This window comes from Oratosquilla oratoria, chromosome 7 (genome assembly GCF_046742065.1).
Source record: "Oratosquilla oratoria isolate Oo_2021 chromosome 7, ASM4674206v1, whole genome shotgun sequence".
In the NCBI taxonomy this organism is placed as follows: Eukaryota; Metazoa; Arthropoda; class Malacostraca; order Stomatopoda; family Squillidae; genus Oratosquilla; species Oratosquilla oratoria.
This window is the reverse complement of record NC_134783.1, coordinates 60,034,947-60,050,560: the sequence shown is the minus strand read 5'-3', so window position 1 is coordinate 60,050,560 and position 15,614 is coordinate 60,034,947. Positions and strand designations below refer to the sequence as shown.

General features: G+C 36.9%; 1 protein-coding gene across 12 annotated transcripts in view; it reads right to left on the bottom strand.

The window, feature by feature from the left end:
* Nucleotides 1-15,614, bottom strand: part of Rim (Rab3 interacting molecule) — a 651,951-nt gene that overhangs the window by 130,484 nt on the left and 505,853 nt on the right. For 10 of the 12 annotated variants that reach the window (XM_076188289.1, XM_076188288.1, XM_076188280.1 and 7 more), the window contains one exon: nt 12,786-12,926. In XM_076188289.1, coding sequence (XP_076044404.1) covers nt 12,786-12,926 — 141 coding nt within the window. The remainder of the gene's footprint in view (nt 1-12,785; nt 12,927-15,614) is intronic. The other 2 variants (XM_076188278.1, XM_076188284.1) reach the window with 1 other exon arrangement.

The window sequence follows — 15,614 nt, the reverse complement described above, 5'->3', positions numbered from 1 at the left end:
GACAAGATTGAATATAAAACACCAATAAGTGACCACATTTTGGTTGAACTGGAACTAAATGAGGAAAAATGCATGAAAAAAAATGAACAATATAGAAAGGGAAAATTGATGTATGAAAAAACAAATTTTTATCAAATAAGAGAATTCTTTCAAAAAAGCAGACTGGGAAAGAATACATAAGGAGGAAACAACAGTAGAAGAGAAATGGAATATTTTGACAAAAATTTATAAAGGAGTGGAAAAGTATGTTCCAAGACAAAAACAAGAAAAAGAATATGTTGGTACAGCAAAGGATGTAAGGAGTTAAAAGACAAAAGGGATAAAGCTTGGATAAAATGGAAAAAAGACAAAATACCTGAAAAATTGAAAATATATACCAGTTATAGAAATGAATATGTACAAGTGCGCAGAGAAGAAAAGAGAAAATACGAAAAAGATGTGGAAAATGTAAAGATCAACCAAAACTATTTTATAGATTTGTAAACAACAAACTGAAAAACAAACAAGAATTAGAGAAACTACGACAAGGAAGAGTTGAATACAAAGAGGAAATAGAAGTGGCAGAAATTATGAACAAGCATTTAAAATCAGTGTTTACGAGGGAGAACATACAACCTAGAGATATCGAGTGGGAGGAGAAAGTCCCCCCTATGAAAGAGATAGAAGTAACAAGGAATAAAATAATGAATTACTTGAGTAATCTCGATGTCAGAAAATTGAATGGACCACATGAAATGGCAAACTGGATTTTGAGAGAATGTAGGAATGAACTAACAGACAAAATACATAGCCTAATAAACAGTTCATTGAAAGAAGGAAAAGCTCCAGAAGATTGGAAAAGAGCAAATATAGTACCAATATATAAAGGGGGAAACAAGGAAGACCCTACTAACTATAGACTGGTCTCTCTAGCAAGTACGATAGGTAAAATTTGTGAAAGAATTATCAAAATTAGATGGGTAAGGCATTTGGAAAAAAACAATGCACTAAATCCGAGGTAATTTGGATTTAGACAAGGACAATCATGTATCACAAACTTAATGTGTTTCTATTCAAGACTAATAGATGTAATACAAGAAAGAGATGGATGGGCTGATTGTGCATTTCTAGCCCTAAAAAAGCTTTTGATAAGGTGCCACATAAGAAGTTGCTAAAGAAATAAGAAACTGCAGGAGGAATACAGGACAAACTGCTGAAGTGGGTGGAAGACTTCTTGCATGAAATAAAAATGAGAGTCGTGATAAGAGACAAATACTAATTGGGATGAAGTGATAAGTGGATTTCCACAAGGAACAGTTATGGCCCCAATAATGTTTGCTATATATATCAATGATATGGATAAAGGAATTGAAAGTTATATGAGCTTCTTTATTGATGATGCAAAATTGTTGAAGAAAATGAACACTGTAGAAGATTGTGAGTCGCTACAGAGTGATCTCAGTAAAGTATGGGAATGGAGTAGGAACTGGGAGATGGAATTCAACATTAAGGAATGTAGTATAATGGAATTTGGAAGAAGCCAAAAAAGAGTAGTGGGATCATATAAATTGGGAGAAGAAGAAATTAAAAAGGTAGAAAATGAGAAGGACCTGGGAGTCATTATTATGAATAATATGTCCCCTGAGAAACATAAACAACATTTTTGGAGGAACTTATAATTCAATAAGAACAATCAAAGTGGCTTTTACATACCTGGATGAAGAAATGGTGAAGAAAATACTAGTCACTTTGATAAGACCAAGATTAGAGTATGCGGCGACGACATGGTCACCAAGTACAAAAAAATGTATAACAAAACTTGAAAGAATACAAAAAGCAATTACAAAATTGGCACCAACACTCTCAAAACTATCATATGAAAGGAGATTAGCAGAACTTGAGCTACAGACATTAGAGCAAAGAAGAGAGAGAGGAGACTTGATAACTATTTATAGAATCATGAAAGGCATAGAAACTATTGATAGAGAGGATCTAATAAAATGGGATAGTAGAAATACAAGAGGACTTGGAAAGAAAATCAACAAAGACAGTTACAGAAGAGACCTGAAAAAGAACAGCTTTCCCTACAGGATAATAGATGTTTGGAACAAGTTAGATGAAAATGTGGTGTGTGCAAAAACGATACACAAATTTAAAAACAGGCTAGATAAAATGAGATATGAAGATGGGACTCCATGAGCATAGCTCCCCTTCCCGTGAAATACAACTAGGTGAATACATAAAAGGAAAAATGCCAAGGATATCAAGAAGAACAGTTTTCTGCTAGTATGCACTGCATGATCAGTGGACTGGCCTATACATTGATATAGTGCAAGCAAATACCATAAATGCATTTAAGGCAAAGCATAATAAGATAGAACCTCATGAATATGGCTCTGTTGTTGTGTATCAGAATTAGGTAAAAACAATTAAGTAAATGCATATAGACATACATACATATAATTATACACCCACTAATGGGGATATATTACAATGACAAAACGGGTCTCTTGATTATAGATAAGATGGCTTTAAGTGGTCATCAGATGTTAAAAAATATAATTTTTCATATAGATGCATAAATACTTGGAATAGCTCAGGTGATACAGCTCAAGCTCGAACAATACATGAACTCAAATCTAAATATGATACTTGGAGATCAAGGATATGGACTAAGTTGGAACTGTACAGAGTCTGTGGCTAGGTATGATATAATGGAAAGTAGGAGACAGGACCCAACTATTGCTCCTTTCCTTTTAGAAACCCCTCCAATATCCATCAAACTGATGCCAAAGGCGTGTAAAATTATGGGTTTGTCTACATATAGGCACTGGGGCCCAATAAGTAGTTTACAATCCTTTGTAACTCAAGAAAACACGGCCTAACCTAACTGGTAGTAATTTTGAGTTATTCTCTTGTATGTACACTTATAAATATAATAATGTAATAATAGATTACTGAAATAATAAAAACCTATTAAAACAAAAGTATGTACTATATATAGGGAGCTGGACAGATTCTTGACTCATAATCCCGACACCCATTATTCCGGATGCCAATATACCGACAGACCAAGATACTAACATGCCCATAATCTGGACAGCCAAAACCCTAGCATAAATGGGTAGTCAAAGTAATCATGATTTTCTATATTTGATTAAAGAATAAGTCTGTAAATGTATGATCGAGAATAAATCAAAGGAGTTCAACAGTTTGTCATATAAAAGGGTAATCATGGTTTTCTATATCTAATCAAGGAGCCTTGAGATGATGTACATATACTGATTAGTTCTTATATAAGCAGTCTGGATACTGGAAGAATCATTTGCACTATAATTAGGTACACACATACGTACACACACTCAAAGTCAAAGGCATAAATCCACTCCCACCCATTTCATCCCCACATACTCCACTCCCATTCACCACCCCTCTCTCCCTCTTTTCTTGGTTCCTGGATGATGGGTCATCCTTGCATCTCACCCACTGCCCTGGGTCAGAGGCAATGCAGCAAGATGCAGCATATCCAAAGCAAGGGTGCTTCATTTAATCAGTGAACATCCCTCTCCATCTCCTCATGCAGAAAAAGTAAGGATGAGAAGTAATCCCTTCTGACAGTATCAAAATATCATTCACAAATACTCTTTCACCCCTCACCCCCTACCCACTCCCATGCATCACAGCATCATCCATACACAACCATTTTCTGTTCACCTCTATTTTCTGTCTTCTCCTTTTCTTCTGCAACAGACATTCCCCTCTTTCCAAATGCCCCTTTTACCCCATCCATCTATCTCATCCTTGATCACCCCCTCATATTCTCTCCCCCCACCTCTGCCTTCCACATCTTTTTTAATAATCTTTCTTCACTCATTCTTTCCATGTGTCCAAACCATCTCAATTCTCTTTCATCAACCCTATCTCCCATCTCCCTTTCCACCCTTGCTCTCCCAGTTTCACCTTCATCCACTTTAACCTTAAAGACACCTCCTTCCACTCCACTACACACTTACCCATCTATTCACTTACTAGTATAGCCACGCCTTCTCTCCTTCATCCTCCCTTCACTCCTGAGAGTCTTCCAACTACACTTCCAAACTCAAACTCACCCCTCCCTTTCAACTTAGTTTCACTCAATGCCAACACACCCATCTTTCTCCTCACAAACATACTGCCTATCTCCTCCCCTTTTACTCTCATCTGTACCACATCCACACACATTAAAAGACCCAAACTTATGGTACTGGTTGGAAAACTCCTTCCAGACCCTCTTACGCCTTTAATTTTTTTAGGAATGTGCCCTTTGGGTCTACAGGGAGAAGGATGCTTAGTCCTATCCCTGTCCCATTTTTGTCGCCTTATATGACTCAAGTGGAAATACTTGGTGGCAGTATTCTTTTCCCCCACCACAAGGTTGGCAAATGAGAAAATGAATATTTAGAGAAATGGTACAGGACAGTAACAAGAATTAGGGGACAGCATAACAAAGGGACAGTTGCAGTATAATAAAGTATCATCATTTCTCTATGAATGGAGATTTCCTCTACCACAGACAAAATGATATGTGACTTAGCAGCTTTTAACCCCACAATAACATGCAATCAATACCCCAATACCTAATTGCAGTATATGGAAAAGCAACAATCGTTGGGCCCTGTCTCCTCCTCTCCAATTTATCATGCCTAGCCTCAAATTCAAATAAAGTTCTAGTTTCATCTATATTTTTTCTTTTCAATTATCATACATAGAATTGAATTCATGTATTGTTTGAGCTAGGGCTATATCACATAAGCTATTCCAAGTATCTATGCATCTATATGGTAAAGTGTATTTTTTCACACCCTTTAGAAATATAGTCTTCCTTAAATTGTTTTCACGGCCTCTTAAGGCTCTCCCATCATTAATCAAGAGATCTCCTCTGTCAATGTAGTCTATCCCCTTTTAAAGCCCTCTTTTCCCTATGAAAGAGATAGAAGTGTCAAGGAATGAAATAATGAAACACTTAAGTAATCTCGATATCAGAAAATCGCATGGACCAGATGAAATAACAAACTGGATTTTGAGAGAATGCAGGAATGAACTAACAGACAAAATACATAGCCTAATAAACAGTTCATTGAAAGAAGGAAAAGCTCCAAAAGACTGGAAAAGAGCAAATATAGTACCAATATATAAAGGGGGAAACAAAGAAGTACGATAGCAAAATTTGTGAAAGAATTACTGTATCAAAAGTAGATGGGTAAGGCATTTAGAAAAAAACAACATACTAAAATCCAAGGCAATTTGGATTCAGACAAGGACGATCATGCATCACAAACTTAATTTGTTTCTATTCAAGGCTAATAGATGTAATACAAGAGAGAGATGGATGGGCTGATTGTGCATTCCTAGACCTGAAAAAAGCTTTTGATAAGGTGCCACATAAGAAGTTGCTTAAGAAATTAGAAACTGCAGGAGGAATACAGGACAAACTGCTGAAGTGGATGGAAGACTTCTTGCATGAAAGAAAAATGAGTGGTGATAAGGGACAAACACTCTAATTGGAATGAAGTGATAAGTGGTGTTCCACAAGGAACAGTTCTGGCCCCAATAATGTTTGCTATAAATAATAATGATATGGATAAAGGAATTGAAAGATATATGAGCTTCTTTGCGGATGATGCAAAACTGTTAAAAAAAGTGAACACTGAAGAAGATTGTGAGTCGCTACAAAGTGATCTCAATAAAGTATGGGAATGGAGTAGGAAGTGGGAGATGGAATTCAACACTAAGAAGTGTAGTATAATGGAATTTGAAAGAAGCAAAAAAAGAATAGTGGGATCATATAAATTGGGAGAGGAAGAAATTAAATAAAAAGTAGAAAATGAGAAAGACCTGGGAGTCATTATTATAAATAATATGTCCCCTGAGAAACATAAACAAGAATTTTTGAGAAACATATTATTTAATAAGAACAATCAAAGTGGCATTTACATACGTGGATGAAGAAATGGTAAAGAAAATACTAGTCACTTTGATAAGACCAAGATTGGTATATTCAGCGATGACATGGTCTCCAAGTACAAAAAAATATATAACAAAACTTGAAAGAATACAAAGAGCAATTACAAAATTGGCACCAACACTCTCAGAACTATCATATGAAAGGAGATTAGCAGAACTTGAGCTACAGACATTAGAGCAAAGAAGAGAGAGAAAAGACTTGATAACTATTTATAGAATCATGAAAGGCATAGAAACTATTGATAGAGAGGATCTAATAAAATGGGATAGTAGAAATACAAGAGGACACGGAAAGAGAATCAAGAAAGACAGTTATAGAAGATATCTGAAAAAGAACAGCTTTCCCCACAGAGTAATAGACATTTGGAACAAGTTAGATGAGAAAGTGTTGTGTGCAAAAATAATACACAAATTTAAAAACAGTCTAGATAAAATGAGATATGAAGACGGGACACTACGAGCATAGCTCCCCTCCCCATAAAATACAACTAGGTAAATACAACTAGGTAAATACATTCAAAATTTTCTCTGCCTCTCTTAAATTTTATGTCTGTTCCTCATATGAAGGTGTCAGCACAATCACCCCTTCATACGATCTCCTTTTTGCATACATTCCCAGATGCCTATTTCTCATGAGACTTATTAATCCCACAAGCCATTTACTTGCTACTCTCAATCTGCAATTTATCTCTACCTCCTCTTCTTCCTTTCCTGCCACATGTGACCCTAAACACCTAAAGCTATCCACTTCTGCCAGCCTCTCTCCTTTAAGACTTACTTCCAACACAATGCCATCCTTTTTCCTTGTACATCTCATCACATTGCTTTTACCTATATTTGCCTTCAATTTTTTCTTTTTGTATACCTTTCCAAACTCTGTCACTAACTCCCTTAATCCCCCCTCTGATCTTGCCAGAAGTGCAGCATCTTCAGCAAACAGCAACTGGCTCACCCCCACTTCCCTCCATTTTCTTTAACCATTTCCAGTTCCCTGCCCATTACCCTTGCATTTACCTCCCACACCACCCCTTCCATGTACACATTGAACAGCCGCAATGACATGACACATCCTTGATCCAGTCTCACCTTTACCTCAAACCACCCACTTTCTCCATTTCCCACTCTTATACAGGCTTTACTACTCTCATAAAAAATCATGACTGCCCTTAACAGCTTTCCCCCAATCCCATATATCAGCAAAACCTCCCAGTGCCTTCCTGTCTACTCTGTCATAAGCCTTTTTCAAATCCATGCAGGCCCAAAAAACATCCTTACCTCTTCCTAAAGTTTTCTCACATATCTACCTTACCACAAAAATCTGACCCACACAACCCCTGCCTTTCCTAAACACACACTATTCCTCACCAATTACTCCCTCTGTTCCTCCCCTAATCCTTTCAATTTAAATCTTCCCATAAGCTTTCCCAACTACACTCAACAAACTGATCCCTCTGAAACTACTAAACTGACATGTCCCATTTTCCCTCACAAAGCAGAACTATACAGGCACTCCTCTAGTCCTTCCTAAGACACATTAAACAACCTCACTAGCCAGTCCACTATTGCTTTGCCTCCCTTCTTCAGACACTCCACATGACACCCATCTAACCCAGGTGCCTTACCTGTTTTCATAATTTTCACAGCTACTTGCACCTCATCTTTTCTTATTTCTCCTCAATTTTCCTCTCCCATCACCATCATTTTCTTAGCGCCTCCCACTACTACCACCAATCTCGCCATATCCTCTTACATATTCAACAGTTCTCTAAAATACTCCATCCATTTTCCCCTTACTGCCTCCTCTTCTGTTAATATCTAACCATCTTCTCTACCTGACTCACATCTCCTTCCTCTCTTAATTTCTTTCCCAATCATTTTTTTTATTGTTTTCAAAATTTTCTGTCATACTCCTCCCCATTTTACATCTGTTCTCCCTTATCTTTTGTTTTACTTCTCTTCTTTTTTCTTAATACCTCTCATATTTTTCTCTCATCCTACTTTGCAAAGTCCCAGAATGTTTGGTTCTTCTCTTCTACAAACTTCTTCACTTCATCATCCCACCACTCACTACCCTTCCTTCTACTCCCTCTTATCCTCCTTGTTACATATACTATCTTTGCACACCTTGTCACTTCCTCTTTGAAACACCCCTATTCTTCTTCCACTCCTATTTTTTCCCTACCCTTCACCTTCTCCCACACTGCTCTCAGCTTCTTGTATTCCTGCTCCTTTTCCTTCTCATTTAAACAGTTTGATCTATGCACCTATCTTCTGCCCTTTTCCTCTTTCTCCACTTATCCTCTATTCTCAACTTCCCTTCCACCAAAAAATCATCTGATATTCCCCCACTCTCTCCCTTAACCCCTTCACTCCGGGCCAAAATCTTGCGGGCAGCATTAGCTGCCAGACGTGCGATGTTGCGTCATAATACTCGCATTATAAAAAAATAAAGTCACCGCTGTATTGATCGTTCTCTCTTTCACCCGTGAATTTTGATAACCATAGAAAATATGATGAAGCCAGTTTACAGAATATGGGGCTCACGCAGGTACAACTACAATAAATATAATCAAGACGCTGACATTGGCATCCTCGCGTACCCACTTGCTCCTCATCCTACGTAGGCGTCATCATATCGAAGGGGTTAATAACATGTACATCCAAAAACTTTTCCTATTCTTTTACTGGATGCCACTACATAATCTATTAATGCTTTATCAACCATCCTTCCATCCACCACCCCTCCCATGTCTATGTTTGATTTTCTTACTGTGTTAGCTATCATCAACTCTCTTTCTAAACACATCTTCACCATTAACTCTCCACTATGATTTTTACCTGGCACTCCACACTTCCCAATAATTCCATCTATTGGTGTATCCCCTACTCTAGCATTGAGATCTCCCAATACAAAAAAATACATTGACATTCCTCCCAAACTCTCTATGCACTCATTTACATCTGTCCAAAAAACCTCCCTTTCCTTTACACTCTTTTCACTACCAAACCCATTTGAGCTTACAAAGACCCACATCTTCCTTCCCTGTTTCACCTTCATTCACATTAACCTTGAAGAATCATACCTCCACTCCAACACACGCTTACCCATCTCTTCACTTTCTAGTAGAGCAACTCCTTCTCTTCCTCATCCTCTCACTCCCAATACCCCACTACACTCCCAAACTCAAAATCACCCCTCCCTTTCAACTTAGTTTCCATCTTTTTTCTCACAAAAATTCTGCCTATCTCTCATCTGTACTACACACATGCACATTAAAAGACCCAAACCTTAAGGTTCTGGTTGGAAAACTCCTTTTTATGCTTTGACTCTTCATAGAAATGTACCCATACAGCTACAGAGCAGGACGCCTAGTCCTACACTCCATCCTACTCCAGCCACCTTTACAACCCAAGTAGGAATACTTGGTGGCAGTATTCTTTTCCCCATACCACAGGGGAGAGGCAAAAATGAAAATATATATTCAAAGAAGTGGTACAAGACAGTATTAAGAGGGGGGTGGGTGGGACAACATAAGGGATGGAAGGTTCCAGTACAATAAAGTAGCATCATTTCTCTATGCTTAGAGATTTCCTCTAACACAGACAAAATGATGTGATGCTCTGGTCTGTAGGCATGCCCCATATAGTCCCTAAAGTATTGATTGCATGCTACTGCAAGGAAACTCAGGTTGAACCAGGAACACTAACATAATCTAAAAGTTTGACTCTATATCTTCTTCAAAGTAAGAGACACATACAGATCAACATGATTTATACCCTGGCAGTGGATCATCTTGCTGTATGTCTTCAAACTGAGCACACTGATTGGTCCACACAAGTGCTGAGGACCAGCCTGGCTGCAACCATAACAAACCCTTTGCTGTGGTTGGTGACCTCTCCTGAGATTATGTGTGAGGCTTACACTAACTTCCTTATTTTCTTCCTAAGCCACATGTAGAGGGGGTGAGCACTTTTCTGGCTGGGAAGGCATCCCCATGACTCTACATGCACCATTTGGGAGTTGGAGGTTCTTTGGAGACACAGGTTAATATGTGCTCTCCTATCCTTTTTGTAAGCCCATTTGATGTCTTATCATAATACACAGCAGAGCATCCACCACATGGGATGCTGTCTACAATTCTTTCCTTGTCACTGTCTCTTTCTTCTCTACTTCTCACTACATCCTTAATTTTCCACCCAGAGGCATAAGCCATATGCACGCCAACATTGGACAGCAAAGAAGTCACCACCTCAGCTCCACTTGTGTATGGTGCTGCAAGGTAATCGTAGTCTACCTTTTCCATTTTAGATCTCTTGTAAATGTCTACTGCCTTTCTCTTGAATCTACTGAGCAGGCCTATGGGTACAACAGTTTGTGGAAAGTACTGGTAATAAAGGCTATCTTTTCCTCTAAAAACTCTTTATTACAAATTCTAATGGCCCACAGGTAGAAACCAATTACTCCGGATTTGGTTCATGTGCTGTGTCTCAACAAGTAGTGTATGATGACATCCTTGTTTGTCAGCTTCCTGTATATTGAAAATTTAACCTCATTAATCCCTCTGTGCATCATGTATCTAATGCGAGCCATTAGAATTTGTAGCAAAGAGTTTTTAGAGGTAGACATGGCCTATATTACCAGTATTTTCTGCAGGCTATTATACCCCCTAGGCCTGCTCAATAGACTCAAGAAAAAGGCAGTAGACATTTACAAGAGAGCTAAAAGGGAAAAGGTAGTCAATGATTACCTCATAGCACCATACATGAATGGAGCTGAAATCCTGATGTCTTTGTTGTCCAATGTTGGTGTGCATAAACCACATGAGAAGTGAGAAGTAGAGAAGAAAGAGACAGTAATAAGGACAGCATTGTAAACAGCATCCCATGTGGTGGATGTTCTGCTGTGTATTATGGTGAGACATGAAAAGGGCTTACAAAGTGGGTAGGAGAGCACAAAAGTGACCTGTGGCACCACAAAACTTCCAACTCCCTAGTGATGCATGCAGAGTCATAGGGACATCTTCCTAGCTGGTAAAGTGCTTGTCCCCTCTGCATGGGACTTGAGAAGAAAATGAAGAAGTTAAATAGAAGCCACATATATCATCTCGTAAAAGTTCACCAACCACAGAGAAGGTTTGCTAATCTATTATTGGTTGCAACCAGGCTGGTCCTCAGCAAAAACATGAACCAATTTGTGCACTCTGTTTCAAGGCTTCCAGCAAGATGATCTCCTGTCAGGGTACAACTTATGTTGATCCATGTGTCAGTTACTCTGATGAAAACATAAATTTAAATGCTAGATTATGTTAATGTTCCTGGTTCAACCTGAGTTTCCATACCACCTTTTCCATATACAGATATATATATGTATATATATATATTTATATATATATATATATATATATATATAATTGAAGGTGAAAGAAGTTGACGAGGAGAAATGGGAGAATTTTACGCCTTAACGTTTCGACCCGCAGGGTCTTGTTCACAAAGCTTTGTGAACAAGACCCTGCGGGTCGAAACGTTAAGGCGTAAAATTCTCCCATTTCTCCTCGTCAACTTCTTTCACCTTCAATTTTATTTGTCATAATATAGTCAATATATATATATATATATATATATATATATATATATATATATATATATATATATATATATATATACATATATATATTTCAATCAGCCATTCTAAGTCCACTGCTGAACAAATGCCTCTTTCATAGCATTCCATGACTCACATGACAGTGCCAACCTCTGCCATCTCACTCCTGCAAAATTTTCTATCTCATCTTTTCACCTTCTGTCTGGTCTCCCTCTTGCATGCTTCCCATTTCATGGTGTCCACTTAGTAACGGACTTGTTCCATCACTCATCATTTGTTAGTGTTAACTTACTTGCCCAATTCCAATTCCTCTCTTTTACTGCCTCCACAATATTTTTCACTCAAGTCTGCTCTGTGCATTCCTTACTTTTGCCTCCCTTGCCTTCATCAGTTTCCAAGTCTCACATCCATAGATTATTGCTGGCAGTATACAATAATTGTAAAATTTCCATTTCAAATATATAGGCAGAGAGCCTTTCATGATCTTTTAATACCTGTCTCCCCTAGTTCTTTTCCTTCTCCCAAGTCTTCTCCTATTTACTGGTTACCTTTTGTACAATTCTGTGTTCCCTGGAAATGTCATAGGACAAAAAATCTTTTGGACCATGTCTATTATTTTCCCAGTGTTAAAAAAAAGTGTATGTGTTTATATGTATATGTGTACATAAATATATATTTGTATTATTAAGTATAGATGGATATATTTTTATATGTATATGTGCATATATATGTTTATATGTTATGTACATATCTTTACATGCATTTTTGCACAGACTTATACATACAAAAAACACACACTCACACATGCACGCGCATGTGGGCATGCCGTACTTACACACAAATATGCACACATAAACGTATACACAGTATATATACACACATTCAAGCATTCATTTTAAGCTCAATTGTTGTCTTGTATTCACCCATTTCTGAAAAAGAATAACACATAGAAGGCACCTTAAATCTATTATAAGTAAAACCACCTATTGCAATTACAATATTAAAGGTGTAATACTATTACATTACTCACAAACAATGGGCACTGAAATTACTTGTTATGTATGCACTATAAAAACTGACAATATGTAATCTAATCAATATATCAATTCATATCAATAATTACATTGATTAGAATTAGTAAGTAAATTTGAGTTTTTACACAAATTAATATGAAGGTGGTCAGAAATACATGCCAACCTACCCGTGACTGAGAGCTGCGAAGTAGACGAGGACTTCTTAGATAACCCGGAAAACTGATCTGTTTTGGCTGCATGGTTCCGCCGTCGGTCCTTTCCGTTTAAAGCAAGACTGCCGGCTGCTGAGTCACTGAGACTCCCATCTGCTGCACATGCAAAGTGCTATCAATTTACATTATAATTCCTATGTTTTTTAACTTTGGAATACAACAAAATTATCATAATTAACATACCAAACACCAGGATTTCATAATGAAAGTAATATATATTTAGATTCACATTTGAGAACCAATGAAGCAAATTATATTTAGATTTGAATTACATGAATTTAAACAAGGACAGTAGCCACCCATACACAAGATATACATAAAAAACAGAAAAAATACAGACAAACAACAATAATTGGGAGTATGTATTACTGTATTAAGTGTAAGATTATATGAATACATACAGTAAACATAAAAGAAATAATTAACATCCAGTAACACACATACACACTACATGCACACACTAGATATGATAAATTGGAGAGCAGAAGTCAGGAACCATCAAATATTGTCCCTTTCCTGTATACTTTAATTACATAAATTAGATAAAGAAACACACACAATAAATTCGAGTTTCAGGACTGAACAGTCTTCAGCATCGCCACACTGTGAGATGCTACTCCAACTCTGGTGGGTAGGGACTGTGAGGTGTTTGTGTGTGTATTTACCTAGTTGTATTTACCTAGTTGTATTTTACGGGAAGGGGAGCTATGCTCGTGGTGTCCCGTCTCCATATCTTGTTTTATCTAGACTGTTTTTAAATTTGTGTATCATTTTTGCACACACCCCATTCTCATCTAACTTGTTCCAAATGTCTATTATCCTGTGGGGAAAGCTGTTCTTTTTCAGGTCTCTTCTATAATTGTCTTTTTTTATTGTCTATCTGTGTCCTCTTGTATCTCTACCATTCCATTTTATTAGATCCTCTCTATCAATAGTTTCTATGCCTTTCATGATTCTATAGTTATCAAATCTCCTATCTCTCTTCTTTGCTCCAATGTCTGGAGCTCAAGTTTTGCCAGCCTCTCCTCATATGATAGTTCTGAGAGCATTGGTGCCAATTTTGTAATTGTTCTTAGTATTCTTTCAATTTTTGTTATACATTTTTTTGTACTTGGTGACCACCTCATCACTGCATACTCCAATCTTGGTCTTATCCAAGTGACTAGCATTTTCGTCATCATTTCTTTGTCCAGCTATGTAAACGCCACTTTGATTGTTCTTATTAAATTATAAGTTTCTCCAAAAAAATTATTTATATGTTTCTCAGGGGACATATTATTCATATTAATCACTCCCAGGTCCTTCTCATTTTCCTTTTTTTTTTTTTCTTCCTCTCTCAGTTTATATGATCCCACTATTCATTTTTCTGCTTCTTCCAAATTCCATTATATTACACTTCTTAATATTGAATTCCATCTCCCACTTCCTACTCCATTCCCATACTTTATTGAGATCACTCTGCAGCAACTCACAATTTTCCTCCGTGTTCAATTTTTTCAACAGTTTTGCATCATCCGCAAAGAAGCTCATATAACTTTCAATTCTTTTATCCATATCATTAATATATATAGCAAACATTATTGGGACCAGAACTGTTCCTTGTGGAACTCCACTATTCACTTCATCCCAATTAGAATGTTTGTCTCTTATCATCACTCTCATTTTTCTTTCATGCAAGAAGTCTTCCATCCACTTAAGTAGTTTGCCCTGTGTTCCTCCTGCAGTGTCTAATTTCTTTAGCAATTCTTATGTGGCACTTTAAAAAAAGCTTTTTTCAGGTCTAGAAATGCATAGTCAACCCATCCAACTCTTGTATTACATCTATTAGCCTTGAATAGGAACACATTAAGTTTTTGACGAATGATCTTCCTTGTCTAAATCAAAACTGCCTCGGATTTAATACTTTTTTTTTTCCAAATGCTTTACCCATCTACTTTTGATCATTCTTTCATAAATTTTAGCTACCGTACTTGTAAGAGAGACCAGTCTATAGTTAGTAGGGTCTTCCTTGTTTCCCCCTTTATATATTGGTACTATATTTGCTCTTTTCCAATCTTCTGGAATTTTTCTTTCTTTCAATGAAATGCTTATTAGACTACGTATTTTGTCTGTTATTTCGTTCCTGGATTCTTTCACAATCCAGTATGCCATTTCTTCTGGACCATGCGATTTTGTAACATCGAGATTACTCAAGTGATTCATTATTTCATTCCTTGTTACTTCTATCTCCTTATTAGGGGGGACTTTCTCTTCCCACTCAACATATCTATGTTGTATGTTCTCCCTCGTAAACACTGATTTAAAAGGCTTGTTCATAATTTCTGCCATTTCTATTTCCTCTCTGTATTCAGTGCCTCCTTGTCGAAGTTTCACTAATTCTTGTTTGTTTTTCAGTTTGTTGTTTACAAATCTATAAAGTAGTTTTGGTTGATCTTTAAATTTTTCTATGACATCCTTTTTGTATTTTCTCTTTTCTTCTCTGCACATTTGTACATATTGATTTCTGTAACTAGTATATATTTCCCATTTTTCAGGCTTTTGTTTTTCCTCCATTTTATCCAGGCTTTATTTCTTTTGTCTTTTAACTCACTACATCTTTTGTTGTACTCATATTTTACATCTTTTTTTCTTGGAACATACTTTTCCACTCCTTATAAATTTTTGTCAAAAATTTCCATTTCTCTTCTACTGTTTCCTCCTTGTGTATCCTTTCACAGTCTGCTTTTTGGAAAAATTCTCTCATCTTATCAATATTTGTTTTTTCCATACATCAATCTTCCCTTT